The 24280-nt window shown below is 43.3% G+C and overlaps 1 protein-coding gene across 3 annotated transcripts in view; it reads left to right on the top strand.

Annotated features, from left to right (window-relative positions):
• Positions 1–23809, top strand: part of robo3 (roundabout, axon guidance receptor, homolog 3 (Drosophila)) — a 312623-nt gene extending 288814 nt beyond the window's left edge. For all 3 annotated transcript variants that reach the window (XM_060847034.1, XM_060847033.1, XM_060847032.1), the window contains 2 exons: positions 10561–10718; positions 21277–23809. In XM_060847034.1, the coding sequence (XP_060703017.1) occupies positions 10561–10718; positions 21277–21288 (170 nt within the window). In that variant the 3' untranslated portion in view covers positions 21289–23809. The remainder of the gene's footprint in view (positions 1–10560; positions 10719–21276) is intronic.
• Positions 23810–24280: the final 471 nt, after the last annotated feature.

Below are 24280 nucleotides of genomic sequence, written 5' to 3'. Positions count from 1 at the left end.
TTCCTCCGATGGCAAAGCTGGAGGGTGGGTGGAGGATGTTCCCACTGGCATCGACTCTCAGGGATACCCTGACCTGTCGTTTGCTGGTCCAGATCCCAAAAGGATCGCCCACATCGGTACTCTCTCCCTCGACCTGGATGTATCTTCTCAAGAAGGTTAGGACATCTGCTGCTGGGACGTGAGGATTGTACATCTGGATTGTTACAACCCGACTCCTCTGCGCAGTAAGCACACACAACGGGACTGCCAACAAAATGGAGAATAGAGGTTCCCCTTCCTTCTCCTTGAGGACCTTTAGGAGCTGCTCGCAATTCTTCACGCTCCTGAAGGTCACGTCGAAATAGCCTGCCGCAGGGAAATCCTGCAGGCAGTACACGTCCGCTGCTTCGAACCCACAGCACTCCAGCAAAATCTTCTTCACGAACACCGTCCGATCGACCGGTGTGTGCTCCTCCATCTTCTTCACAGTCACGCTGACTGTGTTGCGAATGCCCTGGCCAGGGCTGCGAGCGGCTACTGAGGACATAGCTATGATATTGGCTGGTACCTGAATTGGTGTTAGGCCGAAGCCAGCATAAAGATCCACCAAGAGCAGGTCAGCACCTCCAATGTCCAATCACGATCCAGCAATGGTCTCCAGCAGCTCTGACAACTCACAACACGATCCCCGTGTTTTCTCCCCCCTCCAGCACACGTCCGCAGCGTCGAACCTGCAGCTCTCGAGCAGAATCTCTTCCACTGGTCCTCAGGAACTACACATATTCCGAGCCAAAAGGTTCAACATTCAGCCTGCAGTCTACTGATGAGCACGCAGCTACTCTGCTTCTCCATAGTAAACATTCATGCAAAATACTTGTTTAGTATCTCCCCCATCACCCACGACTCCACACAAGGCTGCCTTGCTGATCTTTGAGGGGCCTTATTCTCTCCCTAGTTACCCTTTTGTCCTTAATGTATTCATAAAAACTCTTTGGATTATCTTAAAACCTATTTGCCAAAGCCGTCTCATGTCCCCTTTTTGCCCTCCTGATTTCCCTCTTAAGTATACTCCTACTGTCTTTATACTGTAAAAAGACTGTCTCGATCTATCCTGTCTACACCTGACATATGCTTCCTTCTTTTTCTTAACCAAAACCTCAATTTCCCTCATCGCCCAACATTCTGTACACCTACCAGCCTTTCTTTTCACCCTCACTGGAATATACTGTCTCGTTATCTCATTTCTGAAGGCTTCCCATTTTCCAGCCGTCCCTTTACCTGCGAACATCTGCATCCAATCAGCGTTGAAAGTTCTTGCCTAATACCGTCAAAATTAACCTTTCTCCAATTTAGAACTTCAACTCTTAGATCTGGTCTATCCTTTTCTGTCACTATTTTAAAACTTATAAAATTATGGTCGCTGGCCCCAAAGTGCTCCCCCACTGACACCTCCATCACCTGCCCTGCCTTATTTCCCAAGAGTGAATCAAGTTTTGCAACTTTTCTAGTAGGTACATCCACGTACCAAATCAGAGAATTTTGTACACACTAAACACTATGGCAGTCCCAGTCTATGTTTGGAAAGTTAAAATCCCCTACCACAACCACTCTTATTCTTACATAACTGAAATCTCCTTAAAATTTGTTTCTCAATTTTCCACTGACTATTAGGGGGTCTATAATACAATCCCAATAAGGTGATCATCCCTTTTTTACTTCTCAGTTCTATCCAAATAACTTCCCTGGATGTATTCCCAGGAATATCCTCCCTCAGTCCAGCTGTAATGCTATCCCTTATCAAAAACATTACTCCCTGTCCTCTCTTGTCTCCCTTTCTGTCCTTCCTGTAGCATTTGTATCCTGCACTATTAAGCTGCCAGTCCTGTCCATCCCTGAGCCATGTTTCTGTAATTGCTATGATATCCCAGTCCCATGTTCCTAACCATGCCCTGGGTTCATTTGCCTTCCTAGTGAGGCGTCTTGCATTGAAATAACTGCAGTTTACTTTATCAGTCCTACCTTGTTCTCTGTTTTCTTCCTGCCTGTCCTGACTGACTCACTCCCTTTCCCTACTGTACCAGTCTCAGATTAACCTCTTTCCTCACTATCTCCCCCCCTCCACCTTAGGAGTTTAAATCCTCCCGAGCAGCTCTAGCAAATCTCCCTATTAGTCCCCTTCCAGTTTAGGTGCAATCTGTCCTCCTTGTGCAGGTCACTTCTACTCCAGAAGAGATTCTATTGATTCAAAAATGTGAATCCTTCTCCCATACACCAGCTCCTCAGCCATGCATTCGTCTGCTCTATCCTCCTTTTCCTTCCCTCACCAGCTAATAGCACCAGGAGTAATCCAGATATTGCTACCCTCAGGGACCTCCTTTTTAAATTCCTGCCTAACTTTGTATATTCTCCCTTCAAAATCTCCTCCTTTTCCTTTCCTATGTCATTCGTTTCAGTGTGTACAGTGACCTCCTGCTGGTTCCTCTCACTTTTGAGAATATTTGCACCCTTTCTTAGACATCCTTGATCCTGGCACACACCATTCTGATTTTTTGCTGCTGGCCACAAAAGCATCTGTCTGTGCCTATGACTAGAGAGTACCCTGTCATAATTGATCACTTGGAATCCAACGTTCCCCTCATTGCATTAGAGCCTGTCTTGATACAGAAACTTGGCTGTTTTTGCTACATTCCCTTGAGAGTCCATCACCCCCTACATTTTCTAAAGCAGCATTCTTGTTTGAAATGGGGTCAGCCACAGAGGACTTTGGCACTACCTGCCTACCTCTCTTACCTTTCCTGGAGTTAAGATTAGATTAGATTCCCTACAGTGTGGAAACAGGCCCTTCAGCCCAACCAGTCCACACCGACCCTCCGAAGAGTAATCCACTCAGACCCACCTCCCTCTGACTAATGCACCTAACACAATGGGCAATTTAGCATGGCCAATTCACCTGATCTGCACATTTTTGGATTGCGGGAGGAAACCGGAGTTCCCGGAGGGAACCCACGCAGACATGTGCTTGGGAGTCAGTATCAAAAGACGGGGAGAGGTGCATTCAGTGGAGCCACCATTAGCCCTGCTCTACTTTCTTTGATTGGGCACTGAGTGCCATTGATTAAGGGTAACCCCTCATTTCCCCTCCCCCCCCTCTAATGAGGAGTTAACTAACTGGCCACACTGTATGAGCTGCTATGCACACAGGGTACCAGCTACAGGGTTAATGCCAGCAGCAGCAGAATGAGGACCTTAGTAATCAACTGACCACTTAAGGGCCTCCCAGTTGGCAGTCTGGTGGAAGCATTGATCATGGACCTTCTCATCTAGCGTTTTATTCTGATCACAGATGAGAACAAAGTGAGGTTCACCCACACACTAAAAGCCTTTGCTGCCTCTAGCCTGCCACCTCCTGGAGCGGAAGATTCCACCAAGAGAAGTTATTCCTGCTGTGGGGCAAGTCAAGATTGTAAAACTTTAGTGCTGATTCACTGAAGAGGGATATTAGGGACCACTTCTTCATTCAACAATGGTCAAAGTCTGGAACCATTTCCAGGAAAAAAAAACACTGGGAGTTCTGGATTACTTGGGACTTTTAGGATCAATATTGATATCTAGAGGAAAATCCAGCAACGAATGGTAATACAGTGAAGTCATGATCCAGTTGAATGGGAATGGGAATGGCTTTTTTCCGCACTGTAGGGGTTCTATGAGGGACTGCATAGCCAAGTCCTGTTAACGTGTTCCCATACACCAATCTCTATTCTTTAAGGTTAAAATTTAGCCAAGATGGCCAGAGATTCTGAACATCATTTTATCTTGATGGGCTTTTTCTGGTAGTACTGGCTTCACTGGAGCTGCTCCAAACTCCTGGTCTACACAAGAGGTGCCTGTCCCTTTAAAGTGGAAAGGAAACCAATTATTATAACATTGCATGATTTATAACCTTTTATGCTTGGTGGGGAAATAAATCATAATCAAAATTGCAACAGAATTCTTTTAACAAGGTTCAGGTTCAATTATTTCCTTTCCAACAATTTCCCAACACTTTGCACAGTGGGTCTGAAGTGCTTACATCAGATTGATTGGGTCAGCATTAAACTTCGGTGGAAATCTTAAATTAGCTGCTGCATAGTGCAGTGACATTCCACCAGAGCTGGAGTTAATTGACTGCATTAATTCTAACACGTACTGATATTTGTTCAAGTGCTTGGTCGATATAAAAATGTTGCAGGAGTATTAAGAGCACTGAGACAGCAAGGTAATGGGATGTTAGGGACAGGCAAATTTAATATTCAAATACCCACTTTGTTACTGAAATAGACGCTGCAAACGTGTCTAAAATCCATTTCCCTGTTGCTCGTGCGTTAATTATTTATTCTTTCAATCTATACCAATGACACACCCCGTGCTGTTCCCACCTCCAGGCAGTTCTCTGGAATTCCAGTGCAGTGCATCCTCGGAAGTGGAAAAGCTTTTGAAGCAGTGAGTGCTGATAGTGGTTTCATGGATAGCATTTCTGAGATGACTATGTAGGGTTGTTAACATCAGTGGGGCTGTAATCAGGAACAGCATGTTGGCTGAGTGAGCTACAAAAGCTGGGGTCTGTCAGTAACGGACACAGGACATTGGCTAGGGGGTGTTACAGACCCTCACAGTGTGAACGAACTGGTTTGAAGCCAGTAGGGATACTCAATGACATGATGCAGGGGTGTGAGAGAGATGAGAATTACAAGCGAGTTTTGAGAAGATTTGTAGCTCAGGTTGAGGTTCTGGATGTAAGTTTGCTCACTGAGCTGGAAGGTTCATCACTGGCAGTCGCAGACTCTGAGGAGATGCTGTATCTCATAGTGACTGCCAGCCTCTGGTTGACCAGCAGGTCCAGGCGAGACTGGAGGAGGATGTATCATTGTTCCAGGATGTCATCAGGGGAGAAACCCACCTGTTGACCACCTTGGTGCCTGAACCATTGGACTGTCCCACTTGCATTGGATTGGGGGCTTCTAATCCGTTTTTGCACCTGCTACTTCTCTTGGAAGATTCCATCCCACAAACATTTGTATGTCTCCTATTTCTGTGGGGATAGTAACTTTGTCTTTCTAATTATTTCACAGATAGGAAAGGACCATTTTTAAGCTATGTTTAAAAAATTGTACTGATAGCCACCACTGACTTTCTACCTATATAGTCATCAATCCCACTGTTGGAGTGTGCAACCATAGTCCTGGGAGTACATGTCAAAGAGTCAAGAGTAGGGTGGCATGGTGGCTAGGTGGTTAGCACTGCTGCCTCTCAGGGTCCTAGGTTCGATTCCAGTCTTGGGCCACTGTCTGTGTGGAGTTTGCACATTCTCCCCATGTCTGTGTGGGTTTCCTCTGGGTATTCTGGTTTCCTCCCACAGATGTGTGGGTCAGGTGAATTGGCCATTCTAAATTGCCCATAGTGTTAGGTGACATTAGTCAGAGGGAAATGGGTCTGGGTGAGTTACTCTTCAGAGGGTCGGTGTGGACTTGTTGGGCCGAAGGGCCTGTTTCCGCACTATAGGGAATCTAATCTAATCAACATCATTCTGTTGCAGTGCTTTCGTTTTTTACAATTGCAACTTTCCATTCAGCTGCAATCCCTTCACTCACTAGAACTTCAGTGGGAAAGGTTTTCGACATACTGCCCTGGTAGGTGGTTGGTTTAAGAGTTGACTGAGCACTGTAGGATCAACTGGTACAATCAGTTCTTCTGTAACGCGATAGTTGCATTCTTGTGCAAACTCGCATTATAGAAAAATCGCACTTTAGAAACACCGCTTAAAGCGTTGATGATGTAATTGCATTACAGCCAAAAAACATTTTAAAGGTTCACACTTTTAAAACAGTGTCCCCAATTTATCAATGGCATTGCAGTGAATTCACATTGACAAAACATGCTTTAAGTAAAACAAACTGTATTTAGATGCAAAATGGAAATTGGACAGTTTTGAGAGTGGGTGCCAAAATACAAAGGTAGCCTTATGTCCATGTGACAAGCTGAAACTGTACCTCTCGGGTCAGCCTTCTAAAAATGCTCCTTTGTGCAAACAAACATCATCATTATCAAACAGTATCATCACCTTACAATCTTCTGACCAGCACCTCTACTTTGCTAAGGATAATAAAAGCCCTAATAGCACCTTGTATGCAATGTGCTGTCTCACCATCACAACCAAGGAGCAACTAACTAGTCATTTGGTTCGTTTGTGGGATCTTGTTTTATGTCCATTAATTATTGCATTTGTCTTTGTAACAAGGTGACTACACATGCATTTACTTGATTGTGAGGTAGTGTCATACAGCATGGAAACAGACCCTTCGGTCCAACCAGTCCATGCCAAACATAATCCCAAACTAAAGTAGTCCCACTGGCAGGCTCCTGGCCCATATCCCTCCAAACCTTTCCTGTTGTCTTTAAACATTGTAGATTAGATTAGATTAGATTAGACTTACAGTGTGGAAACAGGCCCTTCGGCCCAACAAGTCCACACCGACCCGCCGAAGCGAAACCCACCCATACCCCTACATTTACCCCTTACCTAACACTACGGGCAATTTAGCATGGCCAATTCACCTGACCTGCACATCTTTGGACTGTGGGAGGAAACCGGAGCACCCGGAGGAAACCCACGCAGACACGGGGAGAACGTGCAAACTCCACACAGTCAGTCACCTGAGTCGGGAATTGAACCCGGGTCTGAGGTGCTGTGAGGCAGCAGTGCTAACCACTGTGCACTGTGCCACCGACATTCACCACTTCTTCAGGAAGTTTATTTCACACAAGAACCACCCTCTGGGTAAAACATTTGCCTCTCGTGTCTTAAAATCTCTCTCCTCTCACCGTAAAAATGGGCCCCACTCCAGGTCCTAAGCTCCCATCCCTGCTATGTGTTCACCATTCCCCCAGACCTGCCCCTCACTGAGGATGAATATTTAGTCCTCAGTAAAGGCCTCATCTCTATCCCTCCATGATCCCAGATTAATGAATTTGACACACGTTGCGACCTTGAACGTTTCTTCCACCGCCTCCGCCACCATGCCTACTTTTTCAATTAAGACTCCAACCCACCCACTGAGGACCCCTTCTCCCACCTCCAACACACCCCATTCACCTAGACCCCCTGTGCTGGCCTGTTACACGCCCATGGCATCTTCATTTCAAACTGCTGCCATGATGTCAACTGCCTCAACCTCTCCAACTGTCCCCCACTCCAACCCCACACCCTCACAACGCGCAGCCCTCCACTCCCTTCGCTCCAACCCCAACCTCACCATCAAACCCGCAGACAAGGGCTGGGGGTGCAATAGTAGTGTGGTGCACTAACCTCTACATTGCTGAAGCCAGACGCCAACTTGCAGACACTTCCACCTGCTGCCACCTTGATCACGACCTCACCTCCCATCACCAAACCATCATCTCCCAGATCATCCACAACCTTTGAGGATCTCCCATCCACAGCCTCCAACCTCATTGTCCGTGAATCCGCATTGCCCGATTCTACCTCCTTCCCAAGATTCACAAACCTGACTCCTCCGATCAACCCATTGTCTCAGCCTGCACCTGTGCCATCGAACTCCTCTCTTCCTATCTCAGCACCGTCCTGTCCCCCTTAGTTCAGGAACTCCCCACCTATGTTCGGGACACGTCCCACGCCATTCACCTCCTCCAAGATTTTCCTTTCCCTGGCCCCCAACGTCTCACCTTCACCATGACATCTAGTCCCTGTACACATCGATCCACCATGACAAAAGTCTCCAAGCCCTCCATTTCTTCCTTTCATGCCATCCTGGATAGTACCCTTCCACCGACACCCTCATCCGCCTGGCTGAACTTGTTCCCCCTCAACTACATCTCCTTCCAATCCTCCTACTTCCTCCAAACCAAAAGGATTAGCATGGGCACCCATATGGGACCCAGATATGTCTACTGGTTTGTCAGATATGTGGAACAGTCCATGTTCCGCAATTACACCGGCACCACCCCCCATCTGTACCTCTGCTATATCAATGACTGTTTCAGTGCTGCCTCGTGCTCTCATGAGGAGGTTGAACAGTTTGTCAACTTTACCAACACTTCCACCCTGACCTCAAATTCATGTGGACTATCTCGGAAACCTCCTTCCCCTTCCTGGACTTCTCTATCACCATCTCTGGCGATCGACTACCCACAGACATATACTACGAGCCCACCAATTCCCACAGCTACCGAGACTACACCTCCTCCCACTCTATCTCCTGTAAAAATGCCATCCTTTATTCCCAATTCCTCCACCTCCGCCGCATCTGTTCCCAGGTTGACCAGTGTCCCAGATGGCCTCTTCCTTCCACGATCACAACTTCCCTTCCCATATGGTTGACGATGCCTGCCAGTGTATCTCCTCCACTTCACTCACAACCGCCCTTGAAGTCCACCTCCCAATACAACAAGGACAGAGGCCCCTTGCCCTCACCTTCCATCCTACCAACCTCCGCATACAACGCATCATCCTCCGCAACTTCCACCACCTCCACCACTAGAGATATATTTCCCTCCCCACCCCTATCAGCGTTCCAAAAAGACCATTCCCTCTGCGACTCTCTCGTCAGGTCCACGCTCCCCCCCCCCATCCACGGGCCCACATCCCACTCCTGGCACCTTTCCCTGCCACTGCAGGAAATGCAGAACCTGTGGCCACACCACTCCCCTCACCTCTGTCCAAGGCCCCAAGGGATCCTTCCACATCCATCAGAAATTTACTTGCACCTCTGCCAATGTCATTTACTGCATCCATTGCACCCGGTGCAGTCTCCTCTATATCAGGGAGACAGGACGCCTTCTCGTGGATCGTTTCAGAGAACATCTCTGGGACACCCACACCCACCAACCCCACCGCCCCGTGGCTGAACACTTCAACTCCCCCTCTCACTCCATCAAGGACATGCAGGTCCTGAGCCTCCTCCACTGCCAAACCATTACCACCCGACGCCTGGAGGAAGAACACCTCGTGTTCTGCCTTGGGACCCTGCAGCCACACAGGATAAAAGTGGATTTCAACAGCTTCCTCATTTCCCTTCACCCCACCTTATCCCAGTACCTCCAATTCGGCACCGCCCTCCGGACCTGTCCATCACTCCCCCACTGACCTATTACCGTTTTCCTCATCTTTCTCAGCTACCTTTCCTCAAACCCCACTCCCTCCCATTTATCTCTCAGCCCCGACCTACAAGCATCATTCCTGACGAAAGGCTTATGCCCGAAACGTCGATTCTCCTGCTCCTCAGATGCTGTCTGACCTGCTGTGCTTTTCCAGCACCACACTCTCGACTCCTTAAACATGTGCCCCTAGTCTTGAAATCCCACATCCTAGGGAAATTACCATTAACTCTATCTGTACCCCTCATTATTTTATAAATTTCTATAAGGTCACCTCTCAATCTCCTATGCTCCAGTGGAAAAAGTCTCAGCCGATCCAGCCTTACTTTTTAACTCAGACATTCCATACCCGGCAACATCCAGGGAAATCTCTTCTTGAACCCTCTCCAGCTTAATATCCTTCCCATAACTGGGCACAGTATTTAAGAAAAAGCCTCATCAATGACTTAAACAGCCTCAAACATGACTTTCCAACTCATATGCTCAAAGGACGGAGTATTGAAGGTAAGTGTGCTAAACACCTTTTTAATCACCCTATCCCTAAGCGTCCTAAAACCAAATCAAATAATCAACAGATAATTAACAATGGAATCCATGGAGTGTCACATAGAGTGTCAGGGAAATGTCACAGAGAGAGGCTTGAAAGGAAGATATAATAAGGGACTGACTACATGTCTCAGCAGGAATCCACCTCCTGTTGCAAACTATAGATATTGCACTCAGAATCGTCACCCAGAGACTAGTCACACCAATATGCCCTTCAGGAAAAGGAACCTGACATTCTCACACCTGATTATTTGTTAATCTGACTGTGAGAGAATGTCAGGTTCCTTTTCCTGAAGGACATATTGGTATGACTAGTCTCTGGGTGACGATTCTGAGTGCAATAGCTATAGTTTGCAACATAATCCACAAGAGGTGGATTTCTGCTGAGATGAGTGGTCAATCCCTTATTATATCTTCGTTTCAAGCCTCTCTCTCTCTGAAGTTCCCCTGACACTCTACAGGTGTGACATTTCATGGGTTCACACAAGGCCTTGTCAGACAGATTTAGAATAACCCCATTTTTTTTTCGCACGTTATTAATTCTTAAAAAAATACTTTATTAGAATTCAATATATTTGTAAGTAATCTGGGGTTATAAACTGTTATGACAATATAAATGTATTTCTTTCACAACATGACTGTTATTCTTACACCAATTATTTTTTTACTTTAATAGCAAACAACTAAGTACTTTGGTGTTACCTTGCTTTAAAGGGATTTGAACTCAATTTCTGGACTGTTAGACTAATACCATTGTGAAGTACTGTCGACCATTATTGACTGGGAAGGATTTTGTAATGTGAAAAGTGCCAAGCAAATGAAGATGGCAGTTTTTGGCTGATGGATTGACTCTTCAGTGTATTCTTGTCTAACTTGCTGTTGCAGAGGATGACTTGATACCGTACAGTAAACCCACCTTCCTGCAACGGGGTCAAGTGTCGAGTAATTGCTCCACAACAGGAAGCTCATCATCCAGAGGTTCAACAGGGTCACGGGGTCACGTAGCAGGACGAGGCAAAGGAGCTAGTGTCGACCGTAGTGAGGTAAGGTGCAGCTCATTCAACTTCCACAATACAAAGATTGGAGGCATGTGGTACTGTAACACATGCCATACTGACAGCAATCTGTTCTTAAAGACCTCGTAGGGCCTATCAAATGTTAAGAAACATGTTTGCAGTAACCCTTCCTGCCACACTGAATGATGTATCTTTCTCTCCTCTGGAGAAGCCGTCATCCCACACCTCACAACTAAGATCAGACATAGAACTGATTTGTTATCACCAAAGGACATGTGACGGACATCACTCCTGACAATTAAATTGCCATTCACATCAGCAAGACTGTCCAAACCGCAGACCCAGTAGTTTACTGACCAGACATGTATTCTTATATTTTCAGTCGTGCATTACATCGAGTGAACGTGTCTCCGAACATCTCCTACAGTTTTCTCTTCAGCTCATGGATAGGTGAATACAGGACACTAAAATTCCACAAGATTATCCCTTTGTAATTCTGCAGAAACTTAAATGATCCAGCTGCTGGCCAGAATTACACAGAAGTTGCACTGGAGAAACTGATCATGCAGCCTGTTATAGACAAGGCCAGACATCCCCAAAACATTTCAAGAAAGTAGCCCATACCCTACCTTTGCTCATTGTTTTAAGCAGGTGTAATGTGGATATTCCAGGAGGGATGCAGTTGGTCAAACCACTTAGTTTTAAACAAAACAGAATTTATTTACAAGATTGCCAAATGAAACACAAACAACAGGGAACAGATGACTGAATAATTTATCTGAAGACCCAATGGATTATCCCAACTTAATAAAGTTGTTCCAAATACTTACAACAATCCCCATCAACACCTCTTTGCACAAAAGGCAAAATCAAACATAGGGTCTTACAGGAAAGATATCAAAGAGAAGGAGTACCAGCGTGGACCTGCATCTTTAGGTCCAGCAGCTTCACAAAACCTGCCTGACTGTTCTCTGCGAATAGCCAGACCAAACCAAACCAGAGAAAAGCTGAGCTGGGAGAATTGACCTCTCCCCTTTCATTATACAAGTGTTTTTTTAAAAACTTAAAAGCCTTTTGCCTGAGGCAGTATCTGTTCGCAATAATCAAACTGGCTCTGAAACCCTTCACTTTAGACTCTTGGGATTCTGTGTCTTTTACGGCCTCTCTGAGGAAAAAAACATGGACACCATAACCTTGTTAAAGGCGCTGTATGGTCACAAGCGTGACTGATGCATTGCTGTGTTTATTCACTACGTGAACATCTTCACATCTCTTCTCATTTAACTCTATCAGCATAATATTTTTCTTGCTATTCCTTAAACACATTTATATTATTGGCCTTAGCTACTCCCATGTAGTAGCGTGTTTACTTCTAGTAAAGAGGTTTTGCCTAAATTCCCCCATAGATTTCTTAGAGAGCATGTTACAGACAAATCCCTATGGAATTTCAGGACTGTATATCCCATATGTCCATATACCAGTAATAGTACTTCAAAAGTGATGCCTTGCCTGCACCATACTTTAACATATCTTATAGATATGAAAGATTCTGGACTAATGTAAGTTTTTTTTTAGCTTCATTGGTCTGCACTTCTAGCCAGCTGAAATAACCTTTTCCATCTCCCTGATGAGGGATGAAACTAGCAGAAGGATTGTTCAATCACATCCTTGTAAATGACTTAAGTTTAACATAAGTTAAAACATAGTACTTGTTTGATGAAGCAGTGTTGTTCAGTAATTGTGGTGAGAGAAGTTACTGTCCAATATGGTGACTCAAAGCATCAAACATTCAGGAATTCATCAAGCCTCCCTAAACAGCACCTTTCAAACCAACAACCCCCACCAGTTGGAAAGATAAGCACAGCAGATACATAGGGACATTGAAACCTGCAAGTCTCTAGCAGCCTGACTTTGAAATATAATCAGCATTCTTTCAATGTCACAGAGTCAGTTTGTCGATACAGAAATATTTGTATGAGCTGGGGTTGTTCTAACAGTTACTGTCTCTGTACAGCTCTGATTGTCATATTATCCTATTCTGTAGTTTTGCATTTGACTGCAGTAATATGTTGGAAAATAGCAACTTAGTCTTTAGAATTACAGATCTTCATTTGAAAGGGAACAAAGATATATGTAGGCAGTGTGTCTGAATGAGGTGTTGAAAAATAGCTTTACAAGCTATCGTATTTTAAGAGTTAAATTAGCGTTTGTTGCAGAGGTGATGAAAATTCTTTCCAGAGAGCTCCTGCTGGAGGGTAAGGATTTGCAGATAATGATGTTCGAAGTCCTTTAGAGCTCTATAATGTGTCTTAGATTACAAAGCTAATCACTGTATTAACATTCACTGAGCAACCCCCAGCCCTGCACCTTATCTACCTGATACTCCCTTAATGTAACTGCCACTGGAATGAAAAGAACAGCTTGTGAGATGGCTTTGGGCTCTAAGGCCTGCACAGACCTGTCAAGCCTTACCTTATGCAAAGGGCCACCGTCAGCCTCAATTCCTTTCAATATTTTTTCTCTTTTGTTGTGTCTTTTGGCTCCTCCACAAAGGCTCTTTCATCTCGTCTGAAGATTCCAGCGGTGTATCTGTCACAGGAATGCTGTCAGTCGAGCTGTGATGGGACTGAGCTTTGTTCAGATGGGAACTCCACAGACTGTTTCCACAAGCCATTGTGGAGAAAATAAAATGGAAAGTCTTCAGTCGAGATTTAACCTATGTCCTGTCTCAATCAGATCTACAATTAGTCTGAGGCCCCACTTGTTGAATGACCTCCTCATCAGCGGAACTTGCTCTTAAAGTCATCCTAACGTCTTGCAAGGTTTCCAAGTGGAGACTCAGCTCATGGTTGAGTAACTTTTTGTATATAGGATGCAACAGCAGCTGTACATCATGACCTCTGTCCTCTGCTGACATTGGTGGTGTATCGAAACCTAAATCAAATAATTAATGAACAAAGTTACTTCTGCTCTACATTCTGGCCTTAGCTCTACATACTGACCCAGCAGCAGCATTCACATCTCTTTTCGACAGTCATGATTTCATCCTCTGATGTTACAGACTCAGGTACATAACATGATCTAGGTTACGACTTTGATGCCATACAGGAAGGGTGCTGCTTTGTTGGTGGTGCTGACTCTCAGATGAGGTCCTGTCTTCCCAAATGGCAGGTGTAAAAGAATAATGGCTCTATTATTAGAACAGGAAGTTTCCTGGCCAATATTTATCTCTTAACCAATATCACTATAACAAATTAGGATAAGCATTTATTCCTTTCCTGTTTACAGAGTCTTACTGTGAGTCGACTCATTGTTTCTCCTTATATTCCACAAGTACTGCACTACAAAGTCCTTCATCAGCTTCAATGCAATGTCCTGGCCTCAAGAAAGACACTGTAGTAATGGAAGCTCTTCCTTTATATTACTCTTGGCCCAGCTTTGATTAAGAGATCTCTGATTTTACACCTGTGGCATTCCCATTGTACACACCAGCTATTCTTGCAGCTGCTGACATAATGTGTGTCAAATCTGTGGGGATGGGTGGCGGTTTGTGGTTGGAGGGGGTATTTGTTCTGTAGCCCCTTACCATTTGAAACTGGTCTGCGATTTCCCAACTGGTAACTCATGCAAGATGAATTACATCCCAACAGCCTTGCTGGATTTCAATCCAGATCCCAAAGTGTTGTAATGCAGTATATCAGATTAGCAAAACAAATCTGCAACATTTATCAAGGAAGAAGAGTTTCATAGTCAGAGAGTCTTTCACTCAATTCACCACATCTAGCAACAGGTAACCTGAATGTAACTGGCAGGGTCACTAATTTGAATGGCCTAATACACACATTGCTTCATTAGCCTTTATTGAAGGACAGGGTGAACAACATAGAAACAAAAACACTCAGGAATAAATAGTATTAAGCAAGATGAACCCCAATCAAATTTTATCAGATGATCTGTAATTTTTTTAAACCCTCAGCAAACAACTTTTGTTTTATCCGTTGAGTAGTATGGGTGCAAGTATTACACTACATCCAGCTTGGAAACACCATTCAGCCCAATAAGTCTCTGCTAGTATTTATGCACCACATAATGTTCCTCCCACCTGACATGTTTTCACTCACTAATGGAAACAGTCTTGGCTGTTCCAGATGTTGCACCCTGACCCAGAATGACTTTGGTCTTTTCTGACTTCTTGCACTTTTCCACATTTTTCAATTCAAACAGCTCCCCTTCCCAAACACTAAGCTAGAGATGGACTGGGCTTCAGATGTGGGGCACTATATCTGTGATCTGAAAACATTTTTCTTTTCCATCAAAAGGAACAAAGTGCAAGTGTTTTTGTTGCCTGTGGACATCTTTTCATGTTACACATCCCCTATCATTGTTTCAAGGGGATCGCTATCGTACACAGCCTGGGCCGGTTTGATAAATCTCTCAGCCTGGCTCAGTGGGTGGTAGTTGTTTTAATCAACGTGATCAGACACGTTATGAGACGTGTCTGAGGCAGAGGGGACTTGAACCTAGGCGTTCAGGCCCAGAGGTAGGACACTACCATTGCACCACAAGAACTGTACTCAGTAGGTGGTGTTCTTTCCTCAGAATCTGAAAATGCAAACCTCCAGCATGGATAGGTAATGGAGTCTCACTTGTCAGTGTAGTTACTGTGAGAGTGCTGCATTGCCAGAGCAGGCAACCAGATGATACATTAATCAAATCCCTTCTCCATCTGTTTGTTTAGGTAGTTGGTGTGAGTTGGGTTCAAATCAAATGATGATGTTTCTTCAGGCAGATTGGCATGTTCCTCCCTTAGTTTGTCACACATCAGCTACGGTCACCTACTGATGGGACTAGAAGAGATTATTCTGTAAAGAAACTCTGCTCATCTTCTCCTCCACTTTGGCTACTGAAAGTTTCTGTGACTATTCCCCTGCCTCCAATGATCAGTACAGTACACTGTCCTACAAAAAGCTGGAAATGTGCAGGTGATCTCACCTCCTTCTGGCACCAGTCTTCATAAATAGTTTGGGACTTTTTCTGACAATACATTAAAAAGTGTATTAGTGAAATGTATAGAGGATGCTCTTGGAGTTGAATGGTTAGAAAGTAAAGTTATTGGCCATAAAAGATATGAGTTGCAGAGCAGTGGAGTTGTAACAATTGTGAGAGTGTAGGGAGGAGACGTTATAATGAAGTATCTTGCAGTGCATGTTAGATCGTGAAAGGTCATATGCAAAAGAAATATGGTGAATTGAGAGAGTGGAGGTGCAGTAAGACAGTAACAAAGAATTTTTTTTTATCTTGCCAACTCTGAAGAGATCATTAAGCATTCTATAGTATTGCAACCGTTGACCTGAGAACTAAGCTCCAGGTATTGACCTCTCTGTGACCTAATACAGAGGAGACAATGGTGTACAGCTAATGTTACTGGACCAGTCATCCAGAGGCCCAGGCTATTGTTCTGTGACATGGGTTCAAATTCAGCGCTGAATGAACTGAATTTGAACTCTGATTAAAAAAGAATGAAATTTTGTCTCAGTGATGTTGACCATGAAACTATTGAATATTGTAACAATCCATCTGATTAACTAATGTCCTTTTGAGAAGAAAATTCACCAACTTTGCCAGGTTCAGCCTACATCTGACTCTCTACACACAATGAATTGGTAATTCCTAACTGCCCTCTGATATAACCTAGCAAGCCACTCAGCTGTTGGGGATACACAATAAATGATGGCCTTTCCAGTAAAGTCTGCATTACATAAAATAATAAATAAAATGGAGGGGTTTCTGCCCATAGGGTTGTGTGAGGGGAGCACACAACTTTTCACTATGTAGCAATCCTCCTTTGCCCACCTGTCCGTCATCTAGCTATGAGATTTTCAACCAAAAAAAATGAGTTTCAGAGTAGTGGAGTTGTAACAATTATGAGAGTGTAGGGAGGAGGAATCATAATGAAGTATCTTGCAGTGCGTGTACAAATAAAATGCTGTAGATATTGGTGATCTGAAATGAAAACAGAAAGAAGCCCAATTTCTGCTCAATCTAACAGGGGTACAGCTAGTACATAGCATAGAGAGTGTTGGCTGCCTGCTGTCTGCATTGTAATGTGATCCCTTCAGCAAGTTCATGAGTTGTCCGAAACCAGGGAACAGCCACACATAGCATGCACCAGGCTGCTACAGGCCTATTCTTGGGCTTGGTGGAATTTCTAGACGCGATGGTGTCAGCATTTAGTTAACGAATTTTGCTAAGGTCATAATCAGATCTTGAAGTAGCTGAGGCTCCGATGTTGACTCGTTCACAGGTTTCCAATTGTAAAATATGTTTGACCTTGCAAAGACATGGAGGCAAATAGAGTGCGGCAAAAGCAGAAGGATGAGTTGAAATATTACGTTAGGAGTGGAATCTTCAGAGTTGGCTGGGTGTTATAAGCACTTCTGTGAAAGTACCAATACACGTATGTGCGCTCTCTCTCTCTCTCTCTCTCTCTCTCTCTCTCTCTCTCCCTCTCTCCCTCTCTGAGAAAGAAAGCCTCTTTGGTGTGTTATAACATACCTCCAGGGCAAGTGCAAGTAGAACCCAGTAGTTTTTGTCTGAAATACTGCCAAGGGCTGCTGAAGAGGGCAAAACAAAGTTTCTGTTTATTGTCTCATCCAAATAAGTTGAGAATCACAATGAGAACCAGAAGCTCAAGGTCCATGTCCTTTAAGACAAGAGTACTGTAACTTCATGATGTTCATTTGGCAGCATGCAGTGCAGAGGTTTGTTTATATCAACTCCCTCCAGTGTGACATCAGCACCCGAAAATGATGGGAAGCCACTGGGGCCAAAGCATTATTGGCTTTAATTCTAATCTCATACTGATGTAAAGATTCCCTCAGCTGCTTCATCATCAGCAGGTCAATCTCTGACTCTTTTATATGAGGAGGAGGTGGTCTTGTGGTGGAGTTGATAGCATCCATGTCTCGGAACCAGAGAAGCTCCAAGTTTAAATCCAGCTCTAGTACTTCATGGTAAAGGAAGGTGCATTCCTAGTACAGTTGAACAGGATAATTAAATCTTTCCAATACTTGCCAATGTCAGGTGGTAAGAATGGGATAAATTTCTGGTGTGATGGAAAGAAATTTGGAGCTTTAGCCAGTGCCATTCATAGCTTTGAATTACAAATGTATGGAAACGCGTGGTTATGAGTATGTTCACTGAGCTGGGAAGTTGATTTGCCAATGTTTTGTCTCCTGTCTCGGTGCCATCTTCAGTGTTTTGAAGTCTTTTGTGAAGCGCTGCTGTACTGTGTCTTCTGGAATTTATTTGGTTCTGTTCCTGCTGCTTCCAGTAGCCAGTTCCAGTTGTTAGTTGCAGTCTCCGGTACATTGGGTCTAGGTCTATGTGCTTGTTGATGGGGTCCGTGGGTAAGTGCCTTGATTCTAGAAATTCTCTGGGTGTCCCCTGTTTAGCTTGTCCTATTATTGTTGTGTTGTCCCAGTCAATTTTGTGGTCCTTGCCATCTATGTACACAGCTACTAGGGATAGCTGGTCATGGCATTAAGTGACTAGTTGGCTAGAAACACCATGACCATCTGTCCCTAGTGTGGAGTTTGCACGTTCTCCCCGTGTCTGCGTGGGTTTCCGCTGGGTGCTCCGGTTTCCTCCTACAGTCCAAAGATGTGCAGGTCAGGTGAATTGGCCATGATAAATTGCCCGTAGTGTTAGGTAAGGGGTAAATGTAGGAGTATGGGTGGGTTGCGCTTCGGCGGGTCGGTGTGGACTTGTTGGGCCGAAGGGCCTGTTTCCACACTGTAAGTCTAATCTAAAATAAAGGTGATGGTCATGGGAGCACATTCACCACACGAACTATAATAACTCAAGGAGAAGTTGGGGCGACTGACATCGACTTTCCAACTTTGCCAAGTCATAAAAATAAATTTTTCAAAATGTCACAGCAGAACCCATCTTGTGGTGACAGGTTGCAATTGGCTATAGAATTTAGGAGCGTTGATAGCTTAATCTCCAAATCAGGGAATTTAGTTCATTTTCCCCCAGGCGAGGTAACTAATCCTAATCTTGTTTTCTGTGCATGTACTGGAATGATCTCACAGGTTTTCTCAAGACGTCATGTCAATCGAAATTTCTCAGTTACGTGCATGCAATTGATCACTAATTCACCAGGCACTAGCAGACGATTACTCTTTTTTTCTATTAGTAACATAAACTGCTGCAGATTAGCCAAATCATCCAAAGTCCTATTGAAACTTTTTAGACAAGGTTGTTCGGCGTAACTTTGACAACTGTTAGATCACATGTAGATGCTGGTGACAGGACCTGTAAACTAGAATAAACTTAAATGAATGTTGCTCACTTACAAGGCTCCTGAAACCCCAGGCAGTGTCTTTATGTTCAGACCTGTTTACCATTAATGATTTTTTGCCATTGTTAGTATCTAGCCTTTGTAGCCTTCTGGGCCTCATTGATAAATAGCAGGATTCTCTGTCAAAATATTATTTTTTAAAAACTTGCCCAACACAACAGTCAATCATAATTACTTGAGTAATTATTTTATATTAATTTACTCACTTTCTCTAAAAATATCCAGCTTGTTATATTCTATTCTGTTTGAACCCTGTAGCATCTATGTATGATAAATGTCTCCCATTTCTTTACAGACAGTTCATACCCTACAGGGGAAGAGATTGTATTAAGCTATCTTGAAGTCTAATGAATTGAACATGCTTTTAATATATGAATTACATACGTAAGGATAGACTTCAAAGTGTGTGCTATGTCTGCATTTTTTCTGTGCTGCCTGAGGTCAGAATATTAGAAAAATGTGAAACGGAATCAAATATCAGAGATTGTGCAACTCGATCGCCTAATGACCCTAAGGAAACCTGTTCCCATTTTTTGGGTCTCCCATGGGAAACTGTTGCTTTAACAAAATTTTATTTTTGCCGTGCATAGCAGGCATCTTTAAAGGATTTGTTTAAGCCTGTAATCACATCCCCTCCCCCCTCCAGCCAAGAAGCAGGGTTCGTGGTTTCTGAGCAGGTGTCAGGGGGATCCAATGACAGTAACCATCTCCCAGAAGCTGTGCGTCAAGTCTGGTAGCTTTGTGGACTGGGGGTGGTGAAAGGGCCATGGAGGAAGTACTGTGTGGTGAGTACTGGGCTGTGCCTGACGAATTGTCAATCTGTTCTCCTCAATATAATAACAGTTCACTGGGGAGTGACAGCCACAAAATTGATTGACTCAGAAGTTCAAAAGTTGAAGTCCATTCTTACCCAGTTAGATGAATGTTTAATCGATGGCTACAATTCAAATAAGAAAACTCTGATATTATACCCATTGTTCCCAGCCCATACATCAGCTGAAGGAAGCCTTACCAATTGAATGTGGATTAAAAGGTCTGTGAAATAGAAGCAGAAAGTGCTGAGAGTGCTCGATAGGCAGGATCTGTGGAAAGAAATGGATGGCCTTTCATCAGGGTTGGACACCATTCAGTAGGTAACCAATTTTAATCAGGTGGAGGGGCAGAGATGTGCAGGGGCACCCAGAGGGAAGGTCCATCATTAGGTGGAAAGCCTACTTAGGAGAGATTAAATGATGAAAGGGATGATGGTACATGGCTAAAGGTGACAGTAAGGAACAAGAAAGTAATAAAATACAGGTCCTAGAGGAGATGTAAATGGCAACAATAAAATATTGGTGCCTGTCTAAAACAAACAAGATGGGAATAGAGCAGCACTTCTCAAATTGTTGAACTCAACGTTGAATCTGAAAGGCAGGACAGTATCTACTCGTCAGATGATGTGTTGCTCCTCAGAGCTTAAATTGAGCTTCATTGGAACGTTTAGGAGGCCAAAGGTGGTCAGCATGGAAGGAGGCATAGAATGTAAATGAAAGGTGCCTTGAAGCTCAGGGTCAGCTTTACAGACTGAATCTGCAAAGCAATGGCCCAATTTGCATTGGATATCCTAATGTAGGTGAAGCTCATGAACAGTAAATACAGTGTCCACCCGCTTTTCATTATTCACTGATAGCCAAATGCCATCATTTTCCCCTATTGTCCTCAATAAACTGTCCTTCCTCGTACAGAGGACATTATCCACATTTTATGATTGGCAGGAGGTCCATGCCCCTATCCCCTGTGGAAGACAAGGACTGGGTGTAATATACAAATAAGAAACTGATACACTTATGAGGAGTGCCTGGTGTCCTGTATGATGGTGCAAGTGTTGCATTTCCTGCATTTGCAGAAGAATATGATTTGGGAATGGCAGGAATACTGGAGGTTACTGTGGAATGGATTGGGGTCTTTCAAAAGGAAGGACTCTATTGGTTACCGTTGAAGTGAGAAAGTACTCACAGCTAACCAAATTCCAATTTTAAGCGTATATTAAGCAAAGAAAGGAAACAGGGTAGATTGAAACAAACTATCAAGCCCTTGTACTTTTTGCATACATTCAATAAGCTCAACTGTTAATCTTCTACACTTGGTCATTGAATCTACTCTCTTCTAGGTTCAGTAGCATTCTGCATTGTTGGATTCCTTTGGTATTCAATACTAACATTGTGTGTTTGGCATTTGCAGGAGAAGAGATGAACTGAAGACAGGAATGTGGAGAAGAACCAGGCAGTAGGTGAGGCCTCTAACAGAGGCACCACCCACTCCCCTTTCACTCAGCCTTGTACAGATGATTTGCCTTGTACGAAAAGATTAAAATTTCAAAAAATGGAAAAGTTTTACATTTAATTTATGACATGTCGCTGGGCATCAGGAAAATTCATGTTAACTTTGTAAATAATTGGGAATAATTCTGTTTTCATTTGTTTCTAAGCATTTCCTGGCCTTCTGGTGAACGTATTTATAAATGATAAAAAAAGTTGGATATTATAAAGGTTATTGTCTGAATGTGCCAATCTTTTTCAATAGCAAGTATGCGTCTAACAGACTGAACTAAAAAAGTATATATATTTGCACTCTGTAAACACAAGCACAACGCATTCAGGATCTGCCCATCAGATCCACTAGGCCGCAGGGCAGCCATATTGGAAAATATTACTGTGCTTCCTCTGATTGGATAGAGTAACCGCTGCCTGTATGTCTTATGAATGTTACTGTCTGTGCACCGAGATGATGTTTCGATAGCGGACTGCAATACTGAAGTGAATATGCGTTGGAACAAGCCGTTAGTTAGTGCCCAATCTGTGAGAAATGTTCTGTTTTGAAGAGAAGGCATGATGGAAGGGTGGCTGCTGGTATAAAGTTTTAATGAGATTGAATGTAGCCTGATATTTTGTTGTATTAAAAACATTTCATACAAATGTTCATTAGATAAAATATGAGTGGTTATTTATCTAGAGATATATAGATACATGTATATGGAGGGAAACTACCTGAAAATCTGAAAAGTTGGAGATGTGATTCAAGTGGAGGTTTGTCCATTGTATATTAAATTTCCTCACATCTTAAATGAAAGGTGGTGGTGGCAAAATTACAGAGGTAGGTTTTGAAATTTGATTCTCCTGTTGCTCATCAGGATATCAGACACCATGGTAAAGACTGCCATTTTATGGTCAACTTAATGATCTCCCCTAGTGAACAGAAACATGGCTAGGCTGTGGAATGGCTCCAGAAATCTTGTGTCAGAGATTTCAGCCTGTTCTTCAGTGTATGGATCTCTATGTCGAGTCCTCTAATCTGTCAAATGAGTCATTTTCGGGTATTACTTAGGCCCGTTTCAAGTTTTTATATTTCTCTGAATTGGTTCCTGTCCTCTATTAGGGTGTTCTGCTTCTTTGGTTCATTTTTAATAATGACCAGTAATGTATCAAATAACGCGAGTGCACATTTAAGGAAGACGATGAGTGTAACAATAGGAAAGCCTTCTGTTTCCCACCATGTTTCAAATAGTTAGTGAATTGTCCAGGGTTAAACTGAGGTCAGACAGAACATTGATATTGCTGCTGTGTCCTGGCGTAGGCTAATTGCAGACTGGATCACTTGAGAGCTGAGAAGGGTGAGATGCATGAATTTGAAGTAGGACAGATAGGGTTTAGATTGGCCTGAGACCTCTCATCTCTATGTCTGGAGAGCGTTTTGATGCCTGTAAAAAACATACCAATGTGTTCAAGGCTTCATGCGAAGAAAGAATTTAAGGAAATCAAAGTGCTCGGGTGGGCTTTTGAATTACATATCTAGAGAGAGCTGCAAAATTTTAAAATATCCTTCACCTTTAGGCATAAAAATTAGCATATTGGAAAGCCCATACTTTGAGCAGGGAGTGATATTCACAATTGGACTATCACATTGTCCTCCAGTCTCCAATTGCAGTTCAATCTCCAGCCTGTGTTCCTTACAAGCAAGGATTGCGTTCCAGAAATACACAATCATACAGCTCACAAAGGAAGTCAAAGAAAATCCTTCGAGATAACAGTTTGGACAGACATTATTTCATTATCATTAGCCATTCTCCATTGTGCCTGTTCTACTTGGTCTCCATAAGAGAAGGTAGCAGGAATCTCATAACATACATAGGTGTCTGGTTGTAATCCTGATATAGTTCCAGAGTATTGATAAGCATGCACGCATCTCAAGAGCTCCGAAACTGTCTTTAATCCAACACAACTATGTACAATAGGAAGTGACTGTAAGATATTTGTAGGGGCAGAGTTGCGTTATTTGTGGTGGTACAGTATATGGGGTCATGTGACATGCAGAGGGAATAGTGACATAAAGACCGGAGATGCTTAGCAAACACAACGTGATGTTGTCTCAAAGCTTTGGTTATAGGACATTAACGACCAGCGTGTTTGCTGATTTACAGAGGTAAAGTCAAAATGAATAAGCTCGAGAAATGACATTTTGTAGAACTATGGGCCTGACAGAGTTATGAATAAGAAAGCCCAAAAACCCAATGGTAGGATTGATCAACGCGCAAGGATTTCATAAGCAATCACACTCCCTCTCAAACAGTTGAAAGCGTTTTCGTGTTTTCTGTTTTTCATTTCCAGTGTAAAGTCAAATTGTACCAAAAATAATGTTATTGTTAGACCTGACCAAAAATATTCTGGTTTTCTCTAACCTGAAGACTATAATTTTTTTAAAGAATTAAACATTTTAAAGAAGCAAAACAAAAATGCCTTTGTTCCTTTGCAGATTCTCTGCTGTGTGTATCAGTCTGAGTGTCATAGTAAGTTTGAGTTCAGTGTGAATGGTGAGTATGAACGTGTGTCACCATAAACGTATTTGCATAAATGTACACATATATCAATGTTTTGAAATATGGCACAGTGGAGACCAATTGGCCCATCTTGTCCTTGCCAGCTGAAAAGAGTTATCCAGTCTAATCCCAACTTCCAGCTCTTGAGCTTATGATACATCAAGTGCACACTATTTTTTAACATAGAACAAATGTGTTTGTTTCTTTTCAGGCAGTGAGACCGAGATTCCCCACCATCCTGTGGGGTTAAATAAAAAGAGCTTTTGTCAATTCCCTCTGATCTCTCCATCATCCTTTTAAAAAATACACGCCCCTTAGTTATTGACCTCTCGGATAATAGAAATAGGTCCTTAATATTCACTTTAGTTCAAC

This window comes from Hemiscyllium ocellatum, chromosome 29, assembly GCF_020745735.1.
Source record: "Hemiscyllium ocellatum isolate sHemOce1 chromosome 29, sHemOce1.pat.X.cur, whole genome shotgun sequence".
NCBI classification, from domain to species: Eukaryota; Metazoa; Chordata; class Chondrichthyes; order Orectolobiformes; family Hemiscylliidae; genus Hemiscyllium; species Hemiscyllium ocellatum.
Note: the sequence above shows the minus strand (reverse complement) of the source record. Positions and strands in the feature narration are given on the sequence as shown.